This window comes from Erpetoichthys calabaricus, chromosome 10 (assembly GCF_900747795.2).
Source record: "Erpetoichthys calabaricus chromosome 10, fErpCal1.3, whole genome shotgun sequence".
In the NCBI taxonomy this organism is placed as follows: domain Eukaryota; kingdom Metazoa; phylum Chordata; class Cladistia; order Polypteriformes; family Polypteridae; genus Erpetoichthys; species Erpetoichthys calabaricus.
Genome location: NC_041403.2, coordinates 3,067,594 through 3,095,029, shown reverse-complemented (window position 1 = coordinate 3,095,029; position 27,436 = coordinate 3,067,594). Strand labels below are relative to the sequence as shown.

At 38.6% G+C, this 27,436-nt stretch overlaps 2 protein-coding genes across 2 annotated transcripts in view; one reads left to right on the top strand and one right to left on the bottom strand.

Annotated features, from left to right (window-relative positions):
- LOC127529379 (uncharacterized) overlaps positions 1-27,436 on the bottom strand; it is a 773,396-nt gene that overhangs the window by 191,593 nt on the left and 554,367 nt on the right. The gene's annotated exons all lie outside the window — the stretch shown is intronic.
- The window catches only part of LOC114658636 (interferon-induced protein 44-like), an 81,911-nt gene continuing 81,117 nt past the window's right edge, over positions 26,643-27,436 (top strand). Inside the window, exon 1 of the mRNA XM_051932966.1 lies at positions 26,643-26,732. Within this exon, the coding sequence (XP_051788926.1) occupies positions 26,643-26,732 (90 nt within the window). The remainder of the gene's footprint in view (positions 26,733-27,436) is intronic.

Sequence of the window (27,436 nt, the reverse complement as noted above, 5' to 3'; positions counted from 1 at the left end):
ACTAAACAAAGAAACAAAGAAATGGAGAGATTATTCAGACAGTTTTTTGAAATTTGCCAGCTTACTGTTATTCCAGTTTCACAAATAATTGGAATTGTACATAATATCCGAAGACGACAGCAGAATGAAGCAGTTGCTTGTCTGATAGCCCTAGAGCTCGAAGAAAGTACCCCAGTGCGACGAAACCCACGGGTATGGGAGAGACGACGGAATAAGACCTTCTGGGAGGAGGTGGCGGAGAGACTTAACAGAAAATCTCTGGCTGCAACATTTTATAATGACACGGCCGATGTTTGAGATGTTGTGTGGATTCATCAGTCCTGATGTTGCGCCCATCACAGGTTGCCACCGACCACCGGTTCCAACCCAAAAGCGGATTGCCATCGCCCTTTACAAGCTGGCAACCTGCGCCGAGTATAGAGTAGTTGGAGAAACTTTCGGGGTTAGTAAAACTACCGTCCATCGATGTGTATATGCTGTGTGCACCGCTATTAAAGAAAAATTAATGCGGCGTTATATCAGACTTCCGACTGAAGCGGAGGCCAATGAAATTGCATACCGCAATTCCTTGGTGCATCTTGTGCCACAGATTTACGGTGCGCTGGATGGCACGCATGTGCCTATTCTTCCCCCGACGGAAGGCTACCATGATTACATTAATCGCAAAGGGTGGCCATCTATTGTTCTCCAGGCCCTTGTTGATGACAGGTGCATGATACGAGACATTTGCGTTGGCACTCCTGGAAGTGCCCATGATGCAGCTGTGTTTGCAGCATCGGATCTGTACAGGTGAGCCTACCTTTCAACATCCCTTCACAGTGCGATAACAACTGAATTAACCTGCTTCCCTTAAGGTTTTTAATTAAAACTGAAATTTGAATTAATACAAAATAACGACGTTTAATCAAAAAAAAAACTCTCATCAGACCATGCGAACCGCTCCGCCATTCTCGTTTTGATTGCACGTGATGAAAATGTGACACATTTATTTGCGTTAAAGCCCTTTTTTCCGACAAAAACTGTTTCCAATGTAGTTTTTGCGACATCTGAAGTATCGATATAGAATTTATGCGCTAAAGTTAAACGGAAAAATATTATGTCGACATGTACAACATTTTATCGATAATTAGCATTTCCATCGGCTATATCGGTAAAAAAATTTGAAGCGCTAAATATTTTTTCGCAAAAACTCCTTGGATGGAAACCTGGCTAGTGTAACAAAGTGAATATAAAGAGGCGAGTATGTTTATAAAATGATGGCTCCAACTCAACTATTGTGCGACATTCACAAAATATTTCTGTTAGATTTAATAGCTCTTCAGTATTCAGCAACTGATATTTTGTTTGTGATGTGGCTACCGTCAGGTCTTTCTGTTTACTTGTAAGCAGGTTTGTATTTTGCAGACAAATAACTATTGCAAATTTACAGCGCTATTAGCACAGCCACCTAAAATACAGTAGTATATCTTGAACAGGAGTAGAGTGAGTACTCGACAAAGTGGGGGTAGGTCTTCGGCTATCAAGTGAGGCACTTACAGCTGAAACCTCATGTGCTGATTCCTGAGGGGATGAAGAGGTTAGAGCTTCCTGAATTAAAACTGCCGCTTCACGTAGCAATTCTGGGCAACTTTTTGTAGCAGTAATATTCGCCATGGACACTCACAAGCACAACTTTAAGCATGCGCTTTGGTACCTTGAGAATCATATGGCTCATAGTTCGATTACTCTAGGCTGAAGGTAACACTCAACAAATCAATAACTAGAGGGTGTGTTAGAGCCCACCCTCTCAACTTTGACGAGTGAAAGTGACAGTTTTATTTCAAGTCGTATTTCATGATGGTTTGGAGGAATGTTACGGACAAAATGAAATAAATAAATAAGCAACAAAAAACATATTTCGTGACACATTTATTTATTTATGCTCTCATTTCATGGCACATTTATTTATTAAGGCTTCATTTCATGATACATTTATTTATTTATGCTCACATTTCACAGAACCTTAATTTATTTGCGCATTTATTTATTTATTTAATTTTGTCCAAAATAGTCCTCCATAGTTTCCCACTGTACTCTTGGATCTTTGAAAGGGAGGGACTGTAAAATGGTTTTATATATTACAGAAATGCTGTATGAGCCCTGAAGACTGATCAATATTTCTTCCAAATAGAGGTAGGTGGGAGGTGAGGAAAATTGGGCAGGTTTTGTTTAACAAAATTGCTAATTTGAAGGTAATGAAAGAAATGTGTTGCTGGAAAGTTAAATTTGGAGTGTAAATTTTTGTAGGATGCTAAGACGTTGTCTATGTACAGATCTCTAAGTGATTCAATCCTGAATGATTTCCAGACATTAAAAATCGTGTACGTCTGAGAGGGTGGAAAAAGGTGGTTCTCGTGCAGAGGTGCCACAGATAAAAGATTCTCTGTCTTAAAATACTTCCTTCATTGGTTCCATATTCTGAGTGAGTGAAGCACAATTGGGTTGTTAGTATATTGGATGACTTGTACTTATTGGGGTACAAAGCAAGGAATATAAAGAAGTACTGCAGCATTTTATTTCTATTGCAGACTAAGCCTGTGTATGTTCATCTATTTGTGTCCAGGTTTTCATAGTTTGTATATTTTCTGCCCAGTAATTAAACTGAAAGTTAGATAGAGCCATGCCACCTTCTTATTTAGGTCTTTGTAGGGTTGCCCTTTGGATACGTGGATGTTTTGAATTACAAATAAATGAGGTTATGATTGAATCTAACTTCTTCAAAAATGATTGATTGATGTATATTGGAATGTTTGTAAATAAAAAGAGAAGCTTAGGAAGGATATTCATTTTAACAATAAAGTGAGATGAAGGGTTGACCATCTATGCAGGTCTTGCTTAATTTTTTCCATACAGACAGCAAAATGTTATTTATAAAGATCTTTATGTTTACTTGTGATGTTTACCCCTTGATATTTAAACTGATCTCCGATGATTAAAGGGAAGGTGTCCAATCTAATATTGTATGCTTGAGAATTCACTAGAAAGAGCACATTTTTATTCAAACTAATTCTGAGACCAGAAATGTTTTGAAATTCTGTTAGTGCTGTTAGGACTGCAGGCACAGTATTTTGTGGGTCTGATATATACAGTACCATATCATCTGCATATAGCAAAATTTTCTGTTCAAATCTTTCATGTCCTTGTCATTTATGTTTGGTAGAATGCCTAGAGGGGCCTGGGTGGTCTCGTGGCCTGGAACCCCTGCAGATTTTTTTTTTTTTTCTCCAGTCATCTGGATTTTTTTTTTTTTGTTTTTTCTGTCCTCCCTGGCCATCAGACCTTACTTTTATTCTATGTTAATTAGCGTTCCCTAATTTTCTTATTTATTTTGTCTTTTTTCTCTTTCTTCATCATGTAATGCACTTTGAGCTACATCATTTGTATGAAAATGAGCAGTAGAAATAAATGTTGTTGTTGTTCTCTAACAATCCCCTTTATCTCATAAGCATTATGACAGTGAACTGCCAGTGGCTCAATGGTAATTGCAAAAGTAGTGGTGACAAGGGGCATCCTTCTCTGGTACCACGTTCTAGTTTAAAGTAGTCTGAATTAATGTTGTTAGTACAAACTGAAGCTTCTGGACTGGTATACAGTAGTTTGATCCATGCAAAAATGTTCAGGCAAACCCAAATTTCTCTAATGTAGTGAAAAGGTAGTTCCACTCAACCATATCAAATGCTTTATCTGCATCCAACGATAAAATCATCTCTGGGGTGTTAGACTTTGTTGGTGAATATATTACATTAAACAGGCATCGAAGATTGGAAGCTAAGTGTCTGCCTTTAATAAATCCAATTTGGTCTTACCAAAGAAAGCACTTTCTCAGTCCTTCTAGCTAGGACTTTGGCGAGTATCTTAACATCATTATTCAGAAGTGAAATTGGTCTGTATGATGCATATTGTAATAAGTTCTTATTTTGTTTAGGAAAGACGGAAATTAATGCTTGGTGAAATGTTTGAGGTAGAATTTTATTGTCTCTAGCTTCTGTCAATGTTGCTAATAAAAGGGGAGCTAGGTGAGTGCTGGAACTGATGAGACTATTATCCAGGTACGACTGAAGTCAGAAGTTTCCATACACTTAGGGTGAATTCTCTAAAATTCACTGTATAACCCCTCCAAAGATTTTATACTGACAAACTATAAATTTGGCACATTGTTTAAGACATCTGCTTTGTGAATGGCAAAAGTAATTTCTTCCAACAATGTTCACAGATTATTTCACTTTTTATCGACTATATCACAATTCCAGTGGGTCACAATTATACATATACTTTGTTAACACGAGGGAAGTTCAAAAAGTTTCCACACTTTTATATTTTCATTGGAAATGGTGAAGTCGGGAGGAGTAATAATTGGGCATTACAAAGTTGGTACAACGCTGGGAAAATTGCATCACAAAGAAAGGTGACTACGTAGGAAAGTGATATAATTTGTTTTTGAAAATCTTAACAAAACGGAGTTTAAAATAAAAGTGTTGAAACGTTTTGAATGTCCCTCATATTTGTTAGCATTGCCTTTAAATTGTTGAACTTGAGCCAAACGTTTTGGGTTATCATCAACAAGCTTCTTACAATAAGTTGCTGGAATTTTAGCCCATTCTTTGAGATAGAACTGGTGTAACTGGAATAGGTTTCTCACACACACATTTTCAGTTCTGCCTACAGATTTTCAGTTGGATTGAGGTCATGGCTTTGTTAATGGCTACTCCAATACCTTGACCTAAGTATATGGAAACTTCTGACTTTGACTGTAGGTGGCACTATAGGCATTATGGGGTCCTAGGACTTTAGCCACCAGATCTGAAAGGTGGCCAGTGCCCTGTGTTAACCAAATGGAAGGACACAATAACGCCATTGCTTGCTGGGGGTGCTAAATGCATTTTTTTCCTGGTGGATTCCCTTAAAGAATTTACCAGTGTCCTTTCATCATATCCAGAGATATGTGATTGATTTCACGTGCCTGTTAACAATGGGTGTGGCTGAAACACCTAAACTTAATCAAAGACCTACTTGTTTCCTTCTGCCTGTCACTGTGTATAATGTTATTGTGGTGGATGTTTTATTAATCTAATTCTGCATGATTGTTTGCATTGTATTTATTTTAATGCTTCTTTGTACAGCACTTAGGTGCAACCTCTGTTTTAAATGTGTTTTTATAAATAAATTAATAATCTAATCTAATTTGGAGGGGTGTCCACATACCTTTGCCAATTTAGTATAAATTCACAACACCAAGAGATAAATTCTGTTGTTAAAAACTGTTTTTTCCACTTGAGACTGTTGGCAAAGGTAAAGCCTTTTCTTTGCTTTTCTGAATTTGAGAAGGTCATACACACTTTTATTTCATCCCAACTTGATTACTGCAATTCTCGGTACACAGGAGTCAGCCAGTCTCTTCTGTCTCGCCTGCAGCTCATTCAAAATGTAGCTGCTAGGCATATCGCTCCTATATTGGCCTCTCTTATTCGGCTGCCTGGTAGCTTTAGAGTCAATTTTAAGATTTTATTGCTTGTTTATAGTTCTCTGAATGGTTTAACACTGACCTACCTCACCAGTCTTCTTAAACCGCATGTCAGTCTCTAGGATCATCTAACCAGTAAGGCTGAAGCAGAGGGCTGATCGTGTGTTTGCAGTGGTTGCTCCACAGCTCTGGAACCACTTGCCACTGCAGATTACATCTGGACCTAATTTGACCATTTTAAAATTCATTTAAATCCATTTTTAAATCCTTTTCTCCCTGGCTTATAATTCAAATTAGAACGGCTATTGTATTTTATGTACTGGATAGTGTGGCAGAAGCGCTTGGTTGGCACCGACCCGACACAGACTGACACCGGAGGCACAGGTGAAAATCAACTAAAACATTTATTTGTTCTTCATCTGTGGGATACGCGTTCCTCGTACCCACAGACACAACACAGTCCCCAAAAAGACACACAAAAGAAAACCCAAAAACACCACAAAAATCACTCCTCTTCCTTCACTCCTCCCAGATGACGATGACGTCGTCGTCGTCGTCGTCGTCCTTTTTCCCGACTCTGGCGCCCTGAGTAGTGGCTGCAGGCTCCCTTTATAGCCCACCCGGAAGTGCTTCAGGTGGCAATTAACCTAAATTAGGCTGTGCTTCCGGGTGTGGCTGCGTTACGGCCCACATGGGCTCAGGAAGCCTTGCAGCTCCCCCTGGCGGTGGCCAAGGAGCCCAACAGGGATGAGCTCCGGTGTTCCAGGATAGTGGCCCTGATGCAACCCAGGGGGGCTGCCACCAAGTGTTCTGGCAGACTTAGCGTGGATCCCATGGCTGCTCCCCTGGATCTAGGGTCAAAGGGACATCCCGGCCAGGCATGGGTCTCGGCCGTCCACCACAATAGCCACTATACTTCATAGATGGTAACAGCAATTAAAGAATGTTATTTTATTTACTTATTACTATTATTGTAGCTGCTGAAATATATAAGGTGTCATCAGGCACGAGTAAGACGCGTGTCAAAAGAATTCTCAGAGTCCAGGAGTTCGTTTTTTTGAAGTATTTAGTGAAAGATAAAAGCAAATAGTCCACACAAGAATAAAAGAAAAAATAGTTAAACACGTAAAACAAAAGACAAAAAAAAGGAAAAAAGGTATCTTCTTTAAACTTAGCCTTTCTTGAAAGACTTTAGTTATTTCTATACTTAAAGATTCTTAATTTCTTCTTCTGTACGCCTTGGCGTACGGTGCGATACTTAAGTAAATAAGTTTTCTTTACTTGCTATTTCTCACATTCAAAGAGCCCGTAGGCCGGTTGGCACAGTGCAAGTGCTCAGGCACGGAGACGTGCGATCACGGTTAAAAACCGTATGCCTCTGCACCTTATACAAGGCAAGGCTATCACTAGCTGAATGACTAATAATGTTTATTCCAAGCTGTTAGAAATGGTAAGAATATACCACTGCGAATCTATTTACGGGGGTTATAGGAACTTCCCGTTATTTATGCATTGTCATCTAAGAAATATTCATGAGTCTTATAGAACAAGGAAAATGACTCTTACACATCCGGCCCCTAATTGTTTATGCTAGGGCAGAAATCAATTACTTTAACGTTACTTACTAAGAGCCTTCACTACTTTACTAAACTTATTCTTTACTTAAATTAAGAAACTTAGCATGCAATTAAGATTCAATCATTTAAATTACTTGATCCTTCCTGGATCAGGCACAGTTTGTTCACGGGTCTGTCCAATGTGTTGTTTTTAGTTTGCACGCAAACCCTTCTGACTGCACCTTTGGCATCTGGCATTGTCTTGATGACTCGACCCATTACCCAGGAATTGCAGGGCGTAGCTTTATCTACAACTAGCAAAATACCCGCGCTTCGCAGCGGAGAAGTAGTGTGTTAAAGAGGTTATGAAAAAAAAAAGGAAACATTTAAAAAATAACGTAACATGATTGTCAATGTAATTGTGTTGTCATTGTTATAACTGTTGCTGTCTTTTATATATATATATATATATATATATATATATATATATATATATATATATTATATATATAATATACACACACACATAAACATTTATATACATATACATATATATACATATCTACATATACACATCTACATATATATACACACATACATAAACACACACATAAGAGTTACCGACTGAAACGGGCTTTCATTGACAATCATGTTACGTTATTTTTAAAATGTTTCCTTTTTTTTTCATAACCTCTTTAACACAGTACTTCTCCGCTGCGAAGCGCGGGCATTTTGCTAGTATATATATATATATATATACATATACACACATACATGCAGTTTTAATAACACAGAAATCAATATAAACATTAACATCATTATCATATGAGAATATGAAGTAATATATAAGAAGCACATTTCATTTAAATATAAATTATTAAACAGTAAAATCTTCTTCTGTAATTTGCTACTGTGGCAATTTGTGTGTCTGTCCAGGATTTTAAATGACCTGTAGCTCGCAAACCGTTTCACCTATACACTTGAAATGTGGTACACATATAGTACGTCACGTCTACTATCCGCTTTATGGGTGATGATTGTTTTACTCTTTTTATGTTTATTTTATTTTATTGTAGAATCAACTCCTATCTGCTTACAGCAGGGCGGCCGTGGGCGGATGCGTATGGTGTATTCACTCCATGTTATCGTGCATTGCGCTGTCAGTGGTATTTTGATAAAAGAATTTGAACAACATATAAGAAGCGTATAAATTATTAAACAGTAAAACATTAAAATTTAAGAAGTAAAGTTACATTAAGTACTACTGCAGTGCCTTCGGGTATACCTAATTTTTTGTTTGCCCATTACATGCTTAAATGTATAAATTTTTTGTTGCACCTACCCGAGAACACGCGACATATAACAGAGCGTGGGAGAAGCATGGATTTTAAACACGCGTTGAGTTCATCTGCTGGTCTCCCTCGTGGAATAACTGGTAATGTTTGACTAAAATGTACAGCGAGTAAAACGACATTACCTCCTATTTTTTTTTTTACGATCTCTGAGATGTTGCTTTTTTCGGTTCAAGGCTTCATAAGCTCTTTTATGTTGTATGGTGTACTTATCCCAAACCATCATCTTTGAATGTTGCAAGACTTTCGCCTTGTATGTAGATCAGGGTAATTACATTCATTGCATTCCTAGTCTGAATCACAATGTGATTGTATGGGTGGTTACCTGGCACTGTAGGGTTGCCACCCGTCCTTTAAAATACGGAATCGTGCCGCGTTTGAGAATGAAATTGCGCGTCCCGTTTTGAATCAATACGGGACGGGATTTATCCCGTATTTTTTTTATCATTTTTTTTTTAAAGCAGCGTCTCATGCAAATCATCCCACACGCATTTTATGAAGATGCCTCCTTTCCTACTTTTGATTGGGTAATACTTGATGTCATCGTTAGTTTGATTGGTGTTTTTAACTGTCCAGTGAGGAGGGCGTGTCTTTTAAGTACAGTCTGCAAAGTGTTGGCACTGAGATGTGGCGTCAGCGCCATAGTTGAAGCCCCTAACGTTGCGGTCAGCAAGTCGGCTAACATCCGCCATGTGCCGTCTTTCAGTTGCGAGAAGCAGATCATAGAATGGTTGAAACTGTTGCCCCTAACGTTGCGCCACGGCGTGTGGTTCGTTTATACCTCGTGTCTTCTCATTAAACTTTTATCTCACGAATATGTTATTGCAATCCGCAGCGGGAGCGTTTCTATAAACTTAATTTAAACTTACGTTTTACACCGTGCTTTGTTTCCCTTATGAACATGCTTGTATGCTTAACTCGCTCCGTTCTCAATTGTTTAATAAATTTTTTGCTCTTCGCTGTTTGCGGCTGTTCCTCCATTTCCCCCTACTTCGTTGTTTTATCTCGCGAATATGTTATTGCAATCCTTAATGGGAGCGTTTCAATAAACTGATTGAAAATAGTTTTGCATTTACCTTTTTAGTAAAAGGCGAGCTTTTAAGCCTGAGAAATCACTGCGTAAATGCACACGTTTAATTGGACATGTGTTAATATGTATGCTTACACAGTATTAAAAGACAGTGAACAACGTCAGTTACCTTTGTTCCCGCGTTTGATAAAAGGTGAGCTTTTAAGCCTGAGAAATCACCCCGTAAATGCACACGTTTAATTGCACATGTGTTAATATGTATGCTTACACAGTATTAAAAGACAGTCAAAAATTAACGTCATTTACCTTCGTTCCCGCGTGTGACTCGTGCTGTAAATCTCTTCCTTGTTTTTAGTTCACGTGATTACGTACGAGGCGTGATGATGCGATACGTGACTCCGCCTCCTCCATTACAGTGTATGGACAAAAAATATATTCCAGTTATGACCATTACGCTTTGAATTTCGAAATGAAACCTGCCTAACTTTTGTAAGTAAGCTGTAAGGAATGAGCCTGCCAAATTTCAGCCTTCCACCTACACGGGAAGTTGGAGAATTAGTGATGAGTCAGTCAGTGAGTGAGTGAGTCAGTCAGTCAGTGAGGACTTTGCCTTTTATTATTATAGATTAAGACAATGTCCCCTGGTTCAAAATTTCTTCTTGGTGTAAGACATTTTTGACGTTGCTGGAGTATTGGCAAGTACTCTTTAGTCCATCTTTTCCAAAATAAATCAGCCATGTATTGCATTTGTTTCCAGCATCTTTTTGGATATGGTTCCTTTTCTGAAATGAATTCAGGTGGTATTTCAGGTTGAGTGTTCATCAACAATATATGATTGGGTGTGAGTGGTTCCAGATTATTAGGGTCGTTTGATGTCTCTGTGAGGGGTCTGTTGTTAAGTACTGATTCCACTTCGTACATCAACGTAGGAAGATTTTGATCATCGAGGGTTTGTTGGTTTAATGTCGAGTTTAAAATATTCCTTATACTTCTGATTTGTCTCTCCCAAACTCCTCCTTGATGGGAGGCTGATGGTGGGTTAAAAATCCATTTGATTTATTTTTGCATCATTTCGTTGCTGATTTTTTCGTGCTCCAAATGTTTTATAGCCTCCCTTAGCTCTCTTTCTGCTCCAACAAAATTTGTTCCATTGTCCGAGCGTATGATTTTAACTCGGCCTCTTCTACTCTTAAACCCGAGTATGGCGTGTATGCAGGAATCTATGTCCAAATTATGCGCGATCTCTATGTGCACGGCTACATTTTAACTTCCGAATCTTCGGTAGTAGACAGGTCCTCTTCTTGATTCCAAGCATATTTCTCTTTACACAGTTCTCTTAGAATGAGCTTAGCAGGGAGTATGACTGGTGCTAAAAATCCAAGTGGGTTATATATTGAGCTGACCGCAGACAGAATACCACGTCTTGTAGCGGGCTTATTTTGCAGCTTTACTTGAAACTTGAAACTGTCAGCTTGTGTGCACCATTGAATACCTAAGGCTCTTTCAACTGGTAACAAGTCATGACTTAAATCCAGGTCTTTTTGATCTATTGCTCTGTTGTCTTCAGTGATTGACAGCAAGACTGCTCTGCTGTTACCTGTCCATTTTGTAAGATAAAGTCCTCCCTTTGAGCACAGGGTTTGGAGATCTTTGGCCAATTTTATGGCTTGTTCTTCTGTATCAACTGACTTTAAACAGTCATCAACATAGAAATTATTTAACACAGTGTTAACTGCTTCCTCTGGAGTTGTGCCTCTTAAGGCATTCTCTTTTTCAAGGGTTAACTGCTCAGTGGGTACCTTGATGGCATATTCTTTGTCTAAGGTGTCTTTCATGAAAATTTTGTAATCCTCATGGAATGCTGGATACTTTGTAAGTTTCCTTTTAAGTCCAAAAGAACGTCGTTTTGCAACACAGCAATTGTGTAGCACTTTAAGAGTTTCATCTTTAAAAGGCAGATTAATGCAATAATGTCCGTTCACTAGACTTGCAGTATCTGAAGCTATACGCATGAATTTAATGTCCTCCCAGTCGCGTTCTGAAAAGTCTGTATTGTATTGCTGAAGTAGCATTCGTTCTATCTCCATTACTGTCACATGATTGACTGAATAACTTTGCAGTCTTTCTTTGTCCGAGTCCTTCATCAATCCATTAACAATCCACTCTTGGAATGTTTTCACAGCATAAAGTCCTTTATTTTCGCTATTTATGATTTGCCATGGCTCTATGACTTTGCGTGCATTTGTATTTAACAACAACAATATTAGTAATAGAATTGTAATTACAATATTACTGCCTTGGTCAGCATTTATCTGGGGTAGATGCACATCTTTTAAATAAGACAATTTCTTGACATCTTTTTCTGTAGGGATGTTTTCCCTTTTCGCTGGTACAGAGTTCAGTGTGAACACGTCTGGTGTATCACAAAATGTATTTTCTTCTATTGCACAGACTTGTAACTCCGTTGAGACTGTAAACTTTACTAATTCTTGTCTATTTACTTTGTCTCTTTCTACAGTGCTGATGTAGATGTGAGAATTTCTTTCAGAAAGATTTAACTGCTCTTGCAAACTTTCTGTGCAAAATGTAGCTGAGCTGCTAGAGTCTTTTGGAGCAGATGTTTCTACATATTTTTCACTCGTTTCAGACTTAACTTTAACTGGAGTCACGCCTAAGACACACTCATTACCGGCCCCGGTATCAGTACAAGTCTCTTGCGGTTCAACAAAAATATGGGCGGAAGGAATATTCTTCTCATCCGACTTAGCGTTCTCTTTAGGAGGTGTGGCTTTAACGTCGGTCTCTTTTTCCTTATTTATATGCAAGATTACTGGATGTACATGAGAGCATATTTCGCATATAATCTTTTCTTCACAGTCTTTACTAAAATGTCCTTGTTTAAGGCACTTAAAGCATAAGCCTTTATATTTTAAAAAGTCAATTCTACTTTCATAAGTTAGTTTCTGAATTGCACTGCATTCGTTAAGATCGTGATTTTCATTGCAAAAAAGACAGAGCTTACTGCTTGTACGTTCAGCTGTCTCCGCCTTTTCGACTGAGGTGTCTGTATCTCTTTTAGCTTTCAGTTGCATCTTCAGTTGCATGTCTTCCATATCTAGAGCCTGTTGCTTTCTTTGGTTCTCTGCTTTAGCTAACAGCACAGCATGTGCTATTTCGAGAGATCTGATGACACTACTAGAAGTAATGTCATCTTTCATTCCGTAATCCTTAACTTGGTTAGCCGAAAACTCAGGTTGTTGATGGAGGCTTTTATTTTGTTGTGCATCAAATATCCATTCCGTCGTATTTCCACAAAACCTGTTTATAGTTTCCATTTTAGAGTCAACGTTGGTTTGTATCAATTTCCTTGCATCTTCGGTGTTCTGGATGGATAAAATTTTGACACTTAACTTTTTGTATTCCATTCTCAGTTTGGCGAACTGATTTTTGAAAATTAATTCTATGTTTTCACAGTTATATTCATTTTTTTGTAAATCCGTTATGTTCTTCATGGAATCAGATAATTGTCTATATTTGTAATCCATTTCTGATTGAAGTTTGGTTGTCGCTGTATTGAACGGCTTTCCGTTGTCATGGAGATGGTCCTCCATTGTAGAAACGTCATATTCAAAACGACTTTCATTCACGCCTAGCAGATGTTTCCCCTGGATACCGGATACAGGTGCCATGACGATTTTATTAGGTGTTTAAGCTCCTTTATAATGTACACAGTCTCACGAGGAGCACTAGCAATTCTCAAATATGTCCTACTCCGATGGAAAACAAAGATAAAAGATACCTGTTGAATCTTTTTCAAGTCGTCGATGTTTTCTTTCGTCGCAGTCTGATCTCAAGCGTTGAACATACAAACTTGCTTTCTTTTGTAATCCAAGGAAATTTCAAGTTTTCTTTCTTAGGTCGATTTCAATCCTAGGCAGTTTTGAACTTTAGGCAGGTTTTTAACTTTAGTGTAGCTGCTGAAATATATAAGGTGTCATCAGGCACGGGTAAGACGCGTGTCAAAAGAATTCTCAGAGTCCAGGAGTTCGTTTTTTTGAAGTATTTAGTGAAAGATAAAAGCAAATAGTCCACACAAGAATAAAAGAAAAAATAGTTAAACACGTAAAACAAAAGACAAAAAAAAGGAAAAAAGGTATCTTCTTTAAACTTAGCCTTTCTTGAAAGACTTTAGTTATTTCTATACTTAAAGATTCTTAATTTCTTCTTCTGTACGCCTTGGCGTACGGTGCGATACTTAAGTAAATAAGTTTTCTTTACTTGCTATTTCTCACATTCAAAGAGCCCGTAGGCCGGTTGGCACAGTGCAAGTGCTCAGGCACGGAGACGTGCGATCACGGTTAAAAACCGTATGCCTCTGCACCTTATACAAGGCAAGGCTATCACTAGCTGAATGACTAATAATGTTTATTCCAAGCTGTTAGAAATGGTAAGAATATACCACTGCGAATCTATTTACGGGGGTTATAGGAACTTCCCGTTATTTATGCATTGTCATCTAAGAAATATTCATGAGTCTTATAGAACAAGGAAAATGGCTCTTACAATTATTATTAAACTGTACAGCACTTTGGTAAACACTTCTGTATTTTTATATATGTGCTTTATAAGTAAACTTGACCTGACTTCACAAGAAGTCTCAGCTGTTATTATACCCCAGGCCCTGGCCATATTTGCTAGTACAGAGCACTGGATGTTCTTCTGCCTTCATATCTTTAGGAATCACACTTACTACACTTTCTGCTTCTTATAGAGCCAACTCAGGACTTTTCCCTTCCAGACAGATACACACTGGTTTCCTCTAAAGTCTGATGTGTTTCGGCCTTGTGCCGTATGTCCATTTTCTGTGGGCTACTAACTCCCAATTCTGCACAGTGGCCACCCCACACTCCTTTTCTCTGTACGCAGCACAGTTTAACACCTGCACGGTACCTGGTTGGGAGAATCAAAGAACTGCTGGAATGTCAACTATTTAATGCAAACGTCAGACTGGAATGTTTCTCAGAATGTAGCAGAGCGAGAAAGCCCGAGCAGCTGGGAAGATGCAGTGTTTACCAAAACGTGAAACTGAAAGCGAGAGCACAGCTGAGAATGTAGACAACCGTGTGCTTTCACTCACACCACTTAGCCTCCTGAACAAGTTAAGCAGTTTTTTTTTCCTTTTCCTGCCCGTATTACAGTCTCACTCTTGGCGAAATTGCACGTCTGTAGGGCATAAGTAACGGTGTTGGTGAAGGTACGTGATAACAATGTTCTGTTTCTGCTTGGAATGATTTGTGGGTTGAGTGCTGTGGGGATATGTTGGATTTTGATTAACCAACGGACTTTAGTGTTTGGTGGGCTGCTCTTTGTCTTTTTAAACATCATGCCACGTCATGTCTTCTTCCTCCTCTGCCTCCGGACATGCCTTTCCCCTCTTCTTCTCCTTCTTCAGCCAACAGTAGCCCAATTTCCACCACCACGATGCTGGCTAACAGTACTGGTGACACCCATTGTTAATCTGGGCCTTGACTGATCCGTTATGGAAATCTATATTGTTGTCCGCATATTGACAAAATTTTACACTGGATACCCTCCCCATTTAACTGGACTTGGGACCAGCACAAAGAAACACACTGGTTTGTGCATCCCCTATGGCTGGGTTATGTCAGAGGACAATGAGTATGTGAAATTCCTATCCTCCTTTAAACTGCACATTCTCCGAGTGATCAAATTGTTTTTTCCTAATTTATTAATCATAAGATAATTCTTGTCATTGAGTTGTACCCCACATATTAAAGCACTATATAACGTAACATTCTCACTTCCTTCCATCATCATCACCATCATCATAGCCATCCGTCAATCTGATGATAATGCTGTCTATCCATTTGGCCATTTCTGTCTCTCCCCTACTCTGTGTATGCTAGTGGAGAGCAGCCCAAATTGGAGAAAGGCAGACCTGGGGGGCACAAAGGGCATAGGACTTCCCCCCAGAAGAAGCAGGTTGGTGTCAACAGAGATGTCTTGCTTCTCTTTTTACCTCTCATTGATGGGTCTGTTTTTGCAAGTCTGTAGGGCATAAGTAATGGTGTTGGTGAGGGTATGTGATAAATAACAAAGTTGCATTTATGCCTGGAATGATTTATGGGTTGAGTGCTGGCGGGATCTGTTGGATTTTGATTAACCAAGGAACTTTAGTGTTTGGTGGGCTGCTCTTTGTCTTTTAAAACAAGTCTTCTCCCAAGGTCAAGGTTTCTTGCAAACTCCATCAGGTTTTCCTCAAGGATTTCTCCATATTTTGTTGCATTCATTTTACTCTCATATGCTTTCCGGGGCCTGCTGCAGAAAAGCATCTCAACAGCCTAATACTGACATCATCCAGGCTTCACGGTGGTTATAGTGTGTTTGAAAAAAAGAAAAGCATGAAGATGATGGCGTTGCCTGGGGCCTCATATATTATGTTGTGTGTAGAACTCACACTAAAACATGGCGTACGAATAAAAACAGAAATGTGAGTACACACAAAAAAAATACAAATGCATAAATCTGTGCATACACCAACTTCCACGTTACGCTACATAAATCCTGGTCAGCGTGAAAAGTAATGCACGTACACGCGCCTGCAGCAACACCCCGACGCCTCCCAGAATTACACTTCTTTGAATATGCAAATCAATATAAGTAGCCTCTTACTTTCAGCGGTCTGTGAAAAGACAATGGCAAAAGCATAGGGAAAATAGAAGAATTTTAGCGAATAGCAAGTGGAGGCAAGAAAAAACTTACTATTTGTTGGTTTAAACAGTGGTATAAACAACAAAAGGAAGTTGATCGAGTGACATAGAGTGGCAGAGAAACTCAAAAGTTCAAGTTCAGAAAGTCGCACAGTGCCCGAAATAAAAGCGAATCATAGCCCACCGTCTTGAGTGTCATATGGAAGCATATTAGAGTACAGAGAGAAGAAAAAAAAATAGGGACACAGCGGAAAAAAAGGTTGAAATGTCAATTTAAATCTTGAAATTTCCACTTTAATCACGTAGTTTATTTTGTCATTAAAGTAGAACGTCATAAACTTCATCTTAAAATCGTTTAATTTACTAACTTCTTAATTCCTTTTGTAATTAAAGTAGCACATTAAATGCTTTGTATTCTTTGCGTTCTCCTATGTGCTCAATGTGTGTGAATAATTAAATGCCTCTTAAACGCCTTTCTCTTAGTCGACAGGGCACAGAATACATTACATTCACGATATTACATGAATTAAAGCATGTATTAAACAGGGGGGCACAATGGCACAGTGGTAACAACGAGCTGGCGCCCCATCCAGAAATTGTTCCTGCCTCTCACAAGATGCTGGCTGCGCCGTACGTGACCCATGATGAAATAATTTATTGCAGCAGTACTGTCTCTTTCAAATGTACTAGCCCCCAATTCCTGTCCTTCCTTTATTTCCTATAATAAATGTCAAGCCATTTGTAAGCTTAGAACTCTGATTCTTCAAAACTTTTAAGGAACATTGAAATATCTTTGCAGTACATGTTTAATTATTCTACCTATCCTGGGTCGCACCAGTCCCAGCATGCATACAGAGCAAGGCAGAAACAGTCACTGAACAGAGCACCAGCTCATCGCTACCACTGCACCACCATGCCCACACGTTTAATTATTAACAGTGTATATTATTTAAATTAAGTTAAAATTGTATTGGTATAATGTAACATACATAGTTTACTGTATTTCACCTTAAAAATATCAAGAGCTCCAAGAATATAGCGCTTGGAAATCTAAATCGGCTTAGAAGATAGTTATCATCATATGTAAATATGCGCTCTCTTCTGTTGAATTGAATTAAATTCCTTTATTGTTATTGTATGGTACAATGAGATTCAATATGCAAATCCTCCATAAACTTATTTTCCTATAAAATGATAAAATAACAATAACAACAATAACAAAATTAATAATACAATGAAAAATTTACCATACGAAAGCATAAAGTGGCTCCAGCTGTGCAATATTACAACTGTAGTGCAAGTTTACAGTGAGGTAATTGTATTTATAAGTACAAACAGTTCTACTTGGAGCACTTGATGGACTGATTGAGTGCATTTAGAGCCTTTGGGATGAAACAGTTTCTTAACATTGAGTTCCCTGCAGGAAAGGCTCTGAAGCATTTATTGAATGGGAGAAGTTCAAACAGACTGTGCGCATGGCTGAGACAGCGTTTGCTGGATGCTGTACCCCAATCACTCTCTCCATTTTTGACACAGCCCGCCATAGAGCTTTCCGATCAGCTGCTCCACAGCTGTGATTCCACACTCAGATACAGTGGGTTAAAATACTCTGTGTGGTGCACTGAGAGTAACAACGCTAAAGTAGCTATGGTATTTGAAATAGTTTGGCCATTCTGTGAACCATTATATTGTTACAGGTTAATTACAATCAGATGCCTTAAACTAATAAACAACATGCGGTTAATTTCAGTATCTGGGATGTGAATGTAAGAAATAAAGGGAAACCACACAGAAACAGTAGCACTGATTTGACGCTGGGTGCCACCAGTTTGCAAAACCGAGCCAAAAACTTGCATATGCAATGGTTTGACCTGGCGTGAGAATGTACATGGCTTTACGCCAAGTTTAGTTTTTGCACATCACGATGTGAGCGTGGAAATGGGCGTACGCAACATTTTTGTGCATACACACCATGTATACGTGAGGCTCCGGGTCTTGAGTGTAATTCTACTAAGCACAAGTGTGTGACACTGGATTAAAACTCAACTGACACTTTATTTATCGGTTTCTGTTACTGAATTGCATGCAGCACACTCTTTTCTCCTTAGCTACTGTGGGATTGAGTCCTGTAAAGGACTGGCCTGCCATCTGCAGCATTTCCTTCTTGCCTTACACCCAATACTGCTGGACCCCAGTGACCCCAACCTGGTCAGATTAAATGGACCCCTCAGCACAGGCCTGTATAACTGTAATCTCTCCCCCACTAACTGTCGTCAGACAGCACTAAAATGCACATGCACAATTTTACATCAACAGCAGCAGGCAATATCTTTGTGAAAAAAATGCAACACTTCTGCAAAATAATTCAGTATTTTTTTTTCTTTTGGAGTGACAAGAATAAGCTTTTGAAGTAACGCAGTAACACATCTGTATTTTTCTTAAGTAACACAGTTCCTTTTCCTTCAATAAATAAGTATTGCATTAGGGTACTCATTACTTCAAAAGGTAATCATACATAAATTATGGAGTTCCTTGGCCTGTTCTTTTGTCTTTATTGTGGACCTTCCAGATACAATCGAAGGAAACATCAGACAGGTGTCCTCCACTGAACTAATGTCAGGACTGTCTACACCAGTGATGATTTGGGGGTATCATAGAGGTTGAATACTTATGTAATCAAGTTCCTTGATACTGGATCCTATCCCAGGTAGCAAGGCCGGAACAAGCTCTGGACAGAGTGCCAGTCCATCACACACACACACCCAATTTAGTGCAGCCAATTCACCTAACCTGCATGTCTTTGGAGTGTGGGAAGATACTGAAGCACCTGGAGGAAACCCACACAATTAAAATAAATTATAATTTAAAACACTCTGATTTCAATTTGACATGAAATTGTCTTTTTCTGCTGATCAATGTCAAAAGAACCCAAACTAATTCCACTGTGAATCAATCATACATTCCTAGGTGAATACTTTTAATAGGTGCTCAAGACACACCTGGATATTTTGGGAAGAGGCAGGTCTAGGAGAACAACTTTCAGGCGTGTTCTGATTAATGTATGACTAAGGCTTTATTTACAAGGAAACAAAATGTCCAATGTTGCTATTTATAGCTGACCTTTCAAATAATCTAATAACTCATGTCATTTATACTCAGTCATCACATGCTGTGACTGCTGTTGTTTTTGTCTTTGTCTTTCATTGTGAGTGAAGCAATTCAAGATGTTGAACTCCTTCAGAATTCTATGACAGATGCAGAGCACCCTGCTTGAACTTCATTTGGATATTTTTCCGAATGCTGGCTGGCTAAAGTGGTCTTTCAGTTGCTCACAATGATCCTCGGACACTTCTTGTACCTGGTTTCTCTGTTCTTGAAGCAAATTAATGTTGGAGGGAATTCAAAGGTCAATTCAGTTTATTGTTTAGTATTGTTTTGCATTGTATGACCAATTCAATGAATCATAGAAAAGGGTAAGATTAATTTTAAAACACCACACATTAAAATGTACTTCTCCTCTGGTTAAGTATGAAAAAAATGTTTCCTTAAGCTGAAACAGCATAATTATGTCCAATCAATGTATTTTGTAAGCTGGAATGTTTAAGGTCTCAGTCATGACCTTAAGAGAAAAAGGTGCTCCAGAGGTGTTAGCATTTTAACCCATACTGCAGTTCCATTAGTAGCAATGGATTTAGTGTCAGGTTGTGAAGGGAGAAACCCAGTGGTGGTAGGAAACCTGTACAAACCTACATTAATTCCGGCTAATTAAGAATATCAGCGGCTCCAGCACTGACCCCGTGAGACACCACTTTTAAAATTACCGCCCTTTGCTTCTTGTGTTTTAAAAAATTTTGCACACGATCCCCGGACTTCTGTCTTTTTTTAGTTTGATGCCCAAACTTTCATGTGGCACCTTATCAAATGTTTCTGAAAATTAAGGTCAATAATCTCATATTCACCACTCTGATCATATCTTTTTGTTGCTTCCTGACAGATTTCCATTATGATAGTAAAACACGACTTCCCTCGTCTTAACCCCTGCTGATTGTTCAATAAAGCTTCTGTTCCTGCCATGTGTTGCTCAATCATCTCCTTAATAATTCCTTCCATTAATTTTCATGTGATGCATGTTAAGCTTACTGGCCTATAGTTGCTTGTATCTGCCTGGTCACCCTTTTTATACAATGGGATAATATTTGCTCTTTTTCTTGTTCTTAGGAGTTTTGCTAGTGCGCAGTAATTTCAGAAAAATATGCATCAAGGGTCTATATATGTACTTACCAGCTAGGCACCTTCTTAATGTATTGGGAAACCAAAATGTGCCAAAATACAGTGTAGAAATGTACAGTGCTCAGCATAAATGAGTACAGCCCACTACATTTGTCAGAAAACCTTTAGTTTCCTTTCAGTATCAACATTGTCTATGAGATACTGTACTACAAAATACTCCCACAAATGTGGGCCATTGATTGCAAACAAGATTTGTTAATTTGCACACACAAAAAAGTGATTATCCTAACAAATTCATTCAAGCCCATGTAGCAAAAATGAGTACAGCCCAATTATAGTCTTAGGAGAAAAGCCACACTTAAGACTACAAAAGTCCAATTAACAGGCATTCAACCACAGGTGAGTCTAATGATTCATTTAAGAGGTGTCCAGCAGACAGGTGACTATAAAAGGGCATTACTTAACAAAGAAAAGCCCTTCCCATTTCATGCTGTCAGCAATGGGCTCCACATGGAAGAGAAATGTCAAAAAATCTGAGAAAGGAAATCATTACTTTACACAAAAAAGGTGAGGGCTACAAGAAGATCAGCAAAGCTTTACATATCAGTCAAAATACGGTAGCAAAAGTGATCCAAAAATTTAAGAAAGATGAAAGTGCAACCATCTTACAGAGACGTCCAGGCTGTCCATGGAAGTTAACATCTCGACAGGAGCGTCTTCTGATGAGAAGGGTTGAAGAAAATCGCCATGCAACTTCACTGCAGTTAGCTAAAGCAGTAGAAAGCCAAACTGGAGTGACCATTTCCCGCGACACAATACGGCGCACACTGCAGAGGAATGGCATGCATGGGTATCGTCCACGAAGGAAGCCTCTCCTAAAGCCCATGCACAAAAAAGCACGCCTAGAATTTGCTAAGGCCCATGCTGAAAAAGATGAAGACTACTGGGACTCTATACTCTGGAGTGATGAGACAAAGATCACTGTTTTTGGAACTAATGGTTTCAAAACTGTATGGCGTCGTAAAGGTGAGGATTTCAAAGAAAAATGCATGGTGCCTACAGTGAAACATGGTGGTGGCAGTGTCCTTATGTGGGGCTGCATGAGTGCTGCTGGTGTTGGGGAGCTGCATTTCATTTCTGTATCATTAACTCAACAATGCACTGCTCTAAACTGAAGGAGAAGATGCTGCCATCACTCCATGCACTTGGTCGTCATGTGTTTTGGATCATTGTCGTGTTGAAAAAGTGCACATCTAAAGCTACTGTTGCATTTCTGAAGAAGAACAGGGTGAAGGTGATTGAATGGCCAAGTATGTCTCCTGATCTGAATCCAATCGAACACCTGTGGGGAATTCTGAAGCGACAAGTTGAGCATCACTCTCCATCCAGCATCCAGGCTCTAAAAGAAGTTATTCTTGAAGAATGGAAAAAGATAGATGTTGCAATATGTCGCCAACTTGTTCATTCCATGCCTAGAAGACTTGGTGCTGTCCTTAAGAATCACGGTGGTCATACAAAATACTAGATGTAGTAGTTTTTGTTGCGGGGTGTATTCATTTTTGCTTCAACCAATTTGAGTGAAACTGAAGATTTTGTGATCTAACTTATATTATTAACCTTAATTTCATGTTATGGAGTTTAACAAGTGTTCAATAAAACTCAGCCTTGTGAAAATTTTGGACATTGTTCTTTTGTTCATTGAGCTACTGATTAAATTTGTACTTTTTAAAGGGGGTGTTCTCATTTATGCTGAGCACTGTAATTGTGTCTGGCCCTTTACCAAGATTAGATGTTGTCAGTAGTGTATTTTGTTCTTTTCGCAGCTGGTTAGAGACCTGGTGTACAAATAAAGCCTTTGTGAATAAGAGAGATGTTTTTCACCCTAACAGGACAGGATCTTTGTTTTATCCCAAACTATGGTAGCAAAATTGCCTGACCTAGAGATCATTGTCCAGGAGGTGGCCTTTGGATAATTTGGTATGATGAATTGCAAACTGCTTCTAAAAATTTAAGTGAACTGACATCCTTTGAGGTGCTCATATTAGATATTAAAATAGATTCAAGCACAATTGTAGTCCTAGTCTACAGACCACCAGTAAGTCATATAGATTGTTCATAAATGAATATGGTAGCATTTTATCTAAGTTATCTATAAATTAAACCAAATTTCCCTCTTGGGACAATAAAATTGAATTGAATTGAAATTATGATAATGTGGTGTTGAGGAGGGATTTCTATATATGTTTAGATGTAGAAACTGACACACTTAGCAAATGTTTCACTTATCTGTTAAATACAGTAGGGATTTGCCAGAATTGTCATTGTTTGATAAAAGAGGGAATCATCAGTGAGTCCACCCTCATCAGAAATAATTCAGTTTAAACTCAAAACAACTATAAGTGAAGAAAAAGCATGAGAATTGTGAATCAGACATGTGTTTTAAACATCAATCTGCAAAAATAAAACTGCTGATGGCATCACGCATGCACCATAGTGCTAGTGCTAAGCTCTGCTGAATTGATTCGCCCGCACCTCAATGTATGACTCAATTGAAAAGTCATTCAATAAGAACCAATCGGTCAAGAATTGCCCATCACTGGTTCAAAGTGATAATAGCTGAGATTTCATTCTATTACATTTCCTTCTCCTTGTTGTGGGTTAATACTTTTTACTTTGGCTCATTAAATATGTTTAGATTATTTGCTGAGGTTTGATAAGGTCTTCGTCATTCACTTAAGAAATTCTTGATAGTCAATCCCTTGTTTAAAAGCAAAGCTTGGACATTTTTTGAAATCTGTCACCATCTTTTATAAAGTCAGAGTGATAATGTCACATGCCTGTTGTTCACATGCAAAGGCCATGGCCATGTAAAATAATACATATAATGGCAATATAACTTGAAAATCACAAACTAATTAGTGCCCTAATAGCATCACAAAAATTTCACTTAAAATCAATAATACAACCAAATATAATAGTAAGTTAAAGCATTAATCAAACAATTCAAGTCAACATTAAACAACTTCCTAAAAATCATCACTTCAGCAGTGAAATCCCTAGTTTACAATAATGTGAAACTGAAAATCAGTTCACAGCTCGAATCCACAGACGTCTCCATAATTTTTAAATTTCCAAATTGATTGCTTTCTTTTGTTTGTTGTGTGCCAAACTCATTCTCTGTCCTGACTATATTAGCACATTCAACCTCCACACCTGGTGAATAAGAATGCCATAAATGTCAATGTAGATGAGACAGTGTGCTTCTCTGCTTGGACCAACTTGAAACGAGATTGGTGAGTAAAGATTAGTTATGAGTATGCGAGTGAGTGAGTGAGTCACAAAAATGAAAAGAGCTTTTTGGTTATGTAATTCTTGTATCAGAGTACTGCCAAACTCAATCTTCTCTTTAACAGAGTGCAACGCTAATAACACTTGAATTCAGTATTACTGCGGCTGTTTATTGGCATATATTTGCTATGTTAAAATCACTCCAAGCTGTTGTTGATGTGTTCAGTTCAGCTAGAACTCTTCACCCTGCTCTTCAAAACTTGCAACTGTGCATTTTGCTCTTGTAGTGACCAGGGGCCTCATGTATAAACGGTGCGTACGCACAAAAATGTTGCGTAAGCCCGTTTCCACGCACAAATCACGATGTATAAAACCTAAACTTGTTGTAGCGCGTATTTACATATGATGACTACAGTAATCCCTCGCTATATCGTGCTTCGCCTTTCGCGGCTTCACTCCATCGCGGATTTTATATGTAAGCATATTTAAATATATATCGCGGATTTTTCGCTGCTTCGCGGGTTTCTTTGGACAATGGGTCTTTTAATTTCTGGTACATGCTTCCTCAGTTGGTTTGCCCAGTTGATTTCATACAAGGGACGCTATTGGCAGATGGCTGAGAAGCTACCCAGCTTACTTTTCTCTTTCTCTTGCGCTGACTTTCTCTGATCCTGATGTAGGGGGATTGAGCAGGGGGGCTGTTCGCACACCTAGACGATACGGACGCTCGTCTAAAAATGCTGAAAGATTATCTTCACGTTGCTATCTTTTGTGCAGCTGCTTCCTGAAACGACATGCTGCACGGTGCTTCGCATACTTAAAAGCTCGAAGGGCACGTATTGATTTTTGCTTGAAAAACAAACTCTGTCTCTCTCTCTCTCTCTCTCTCTCTCTCTCTCTCTCTCTCTCTCTTTGTCTGCTCCTGACGGAGGGGGTGTGAGCTGCCGCCTTCAACAGCTTTGTGCCGCGGTGCTTCGCATACTCAAAAGCCAAACAGCCCTATTGATTTGTTTTTCTTTTCTCTATCTCTGTGACATGATCTGCTCCTGACACGCACTCCTTTGAAGAGGAAGATATGTTTGCATTCTTTTAATTGTGAGACGGAACTGTCATCTCTGTCTTGTCATGGAGCACAGTTTAAACTTTTGAAAAAGAGACAAATGTTTGTTTGCAGTGTTTGAATAACGTTCCTGTCTCTCTACAACCTCCTGTGTTTCTGCGCAAATCTGTGACCCAAGCATGACAATATAAAAATAACCATATAAACATATGGTTTCTACTTCGCGGATTTTCTTATTTCGCGGGTGGCTCTGGAACGCAACCCCCGCGATGGAGGAGGGATTACTGTATATCATTTTTAAGATGAAATGCAGCAAAATATGTTTATTACATTATACAGATAAAACATTAACCTCATTTAAATAATCTATATTGTTAATAATTAAACATGTGAGGATATGGTGTCGCAACACTAGCAACGAGCTGGCGCCCAATTTCAGGGATTGTTCCTGCCTTACGCTGTATGCTTGCTGGGGCTGGCGTGACACTGGAAAGATAGACGGATAGAATAATTCAACATGTACTACGAAGATATTTCAATGTTACTTAAAAGTTTTGAAGAATCGGCGTTCTAAGCTTACAGATGGCTTAATGTCTATTACAGAGCTGATTGTGTGGTGATTTGGGTATTTGGAGAAAGAAAAGTAAGGACAGGAATTGCTGTATCTTCACATCTCCTTTCTCCATGTTGTCCTTGAATTTTTATGTCTAGACACAGCTTAATTAATGATTCATTTTTAATAAAGGTGGCAGTGCACATCTAAAGACAGACAGGCAAACCATTTGTGACCATGAGCAAAAGTTAGTCTTTTAGCAAAAGGTTGCTTTGATTTGTGAATTAAATAATCAGAGGTCTAGTGAACCAAATCCAAGAGCAAAGACAAGATAAAAGTTAGGATTCAGAGTAAAGTGTCCTGACTGAACAAGAAGAAATAGTCCTAGATGGTTTGAAATTAAGGTTCAGGAGATAAAGTCAGAAAAGCAAGCTAAGGTCAAAGTCAGTAAGTAAGAAATTTAGCATTTTAAACAGATCCCAAAACGTGAAGCAGAAATCTGAGTTGAAAAGGACATAGCGAGAGGGTCGTGAACCAGAAAATTGAGTACAATTTATAAATCAATACAAGAGACAAGAATCGAAGTCAAGAAATCAAAATGAGTCAAAACCAAGAGATCAAATTAATATAATAAGTTGCATGCTAAGTTCTTTTCAGTAATCTTAATACTCAGACAATTTGGAAATGTGTGATGCTGACCTTTTATCCATTGTGGAAATGACATCATGTGACGTGGACCACCGATAGTTAAGTCTCGCAACTGCATAACATAGCACCATTTATACAAAAACAATACGGCATTGTGAGTTCATAAAAATGCATCAGAACAAAACATAAATGAAACAACCAAATTCTTTGACCACAGAAGAAACCTCTGAAATGACAGCTTAATGATATTTTGAGGACGCAAAATGAAATAAAATCCAACAACTCTGACACAGCGTTCTGGAGCTAAGCTAACAAGATAATACGCATAACCTTAAGAAAACACAAACTGACAGAGCACAGCTGTTTTAGCTACAATACATGGGACGTCACCCTAAACTGCTGCAGCACTTGTGACATCACAATAATCACACTATTGTTAACAACAAAGGAGCTGCGAGCAATACTGGGCTCCAGTTGGCACTGCCATGACATCACCAAGAAAACATTTAAAAATAACTACAATATGAAAAATGTAATCAGATTCAAAACTAATGTCTTCCTCGTGATTCTAATAATCACAACACAGATGTTTTTTTTTACTCCTTGAATTCTGTCTTTGCACTTGCAGTTCAGGGATTATCGCGTTCAAGATGGAAAAGGAGGAAAGTGGTTGCCATTTGTTCTGTGTGACTGCATGGGCATGGAAAGAAAGAGCAATGAAGAAGGAATCCAGGTGGAGGACATCATTAGTGCCATTAAAGGACATGTCCCGGATATGTATGAGGTGAGACCTGCTTGTTGACTTACTAACATTACTCTCAACATATGAGATAAAACTTAAACATTTCATTATTCTAAATAAATAAACAAATGGGAAATTAGGAAAGATAAGGTGAGGCCAACAGCAAAAAGAAAAAAGCACCATAGCTGGTAGCTCACTGACCATCACTATTAAGTTCTGTTCTTCATAGGTGGGCTGCATGTTGGGCACTTTGCCTGTTTTTCACAGATTATCATTCAACTCCTTCTAAAGCACAAAACTGAGAACAAGAAGAAGCAGTTGAATGACAAGGTGGCCTAACAAGTGAGATAACAGTAGGAGGGAACCTTAGAGTGCACCTTGTCCTGGTATTAAGAGGGTCAGGTTTTAAAAAGCCAGTTTGGTGTTTATCTTCATAAGAGTGGGCTGACATACTCACTACAGACCATCTGCAGCTAATGCCATTATAAATTAGCCAGCTGTCCAAGGACAACAAACCCAACACAATTTAGCCCTGCTTTTTTATGATATTTATTCAGGGTCTCCATCCATCTCAATATAATTGCAGTGTTCATGCAAGAAAGAACTCAGTGAGTCTACCATCAACGGCATTGGGTCATTACTTCTGTGTCCAGTTTTTCTTTCCTTGGCATAAAGGATTCCTTTCACTGCTTTGGCCACAAGTTGAAATGAAGATGATCTAAAAAATGTAAAGGCTGGGGTCTCAA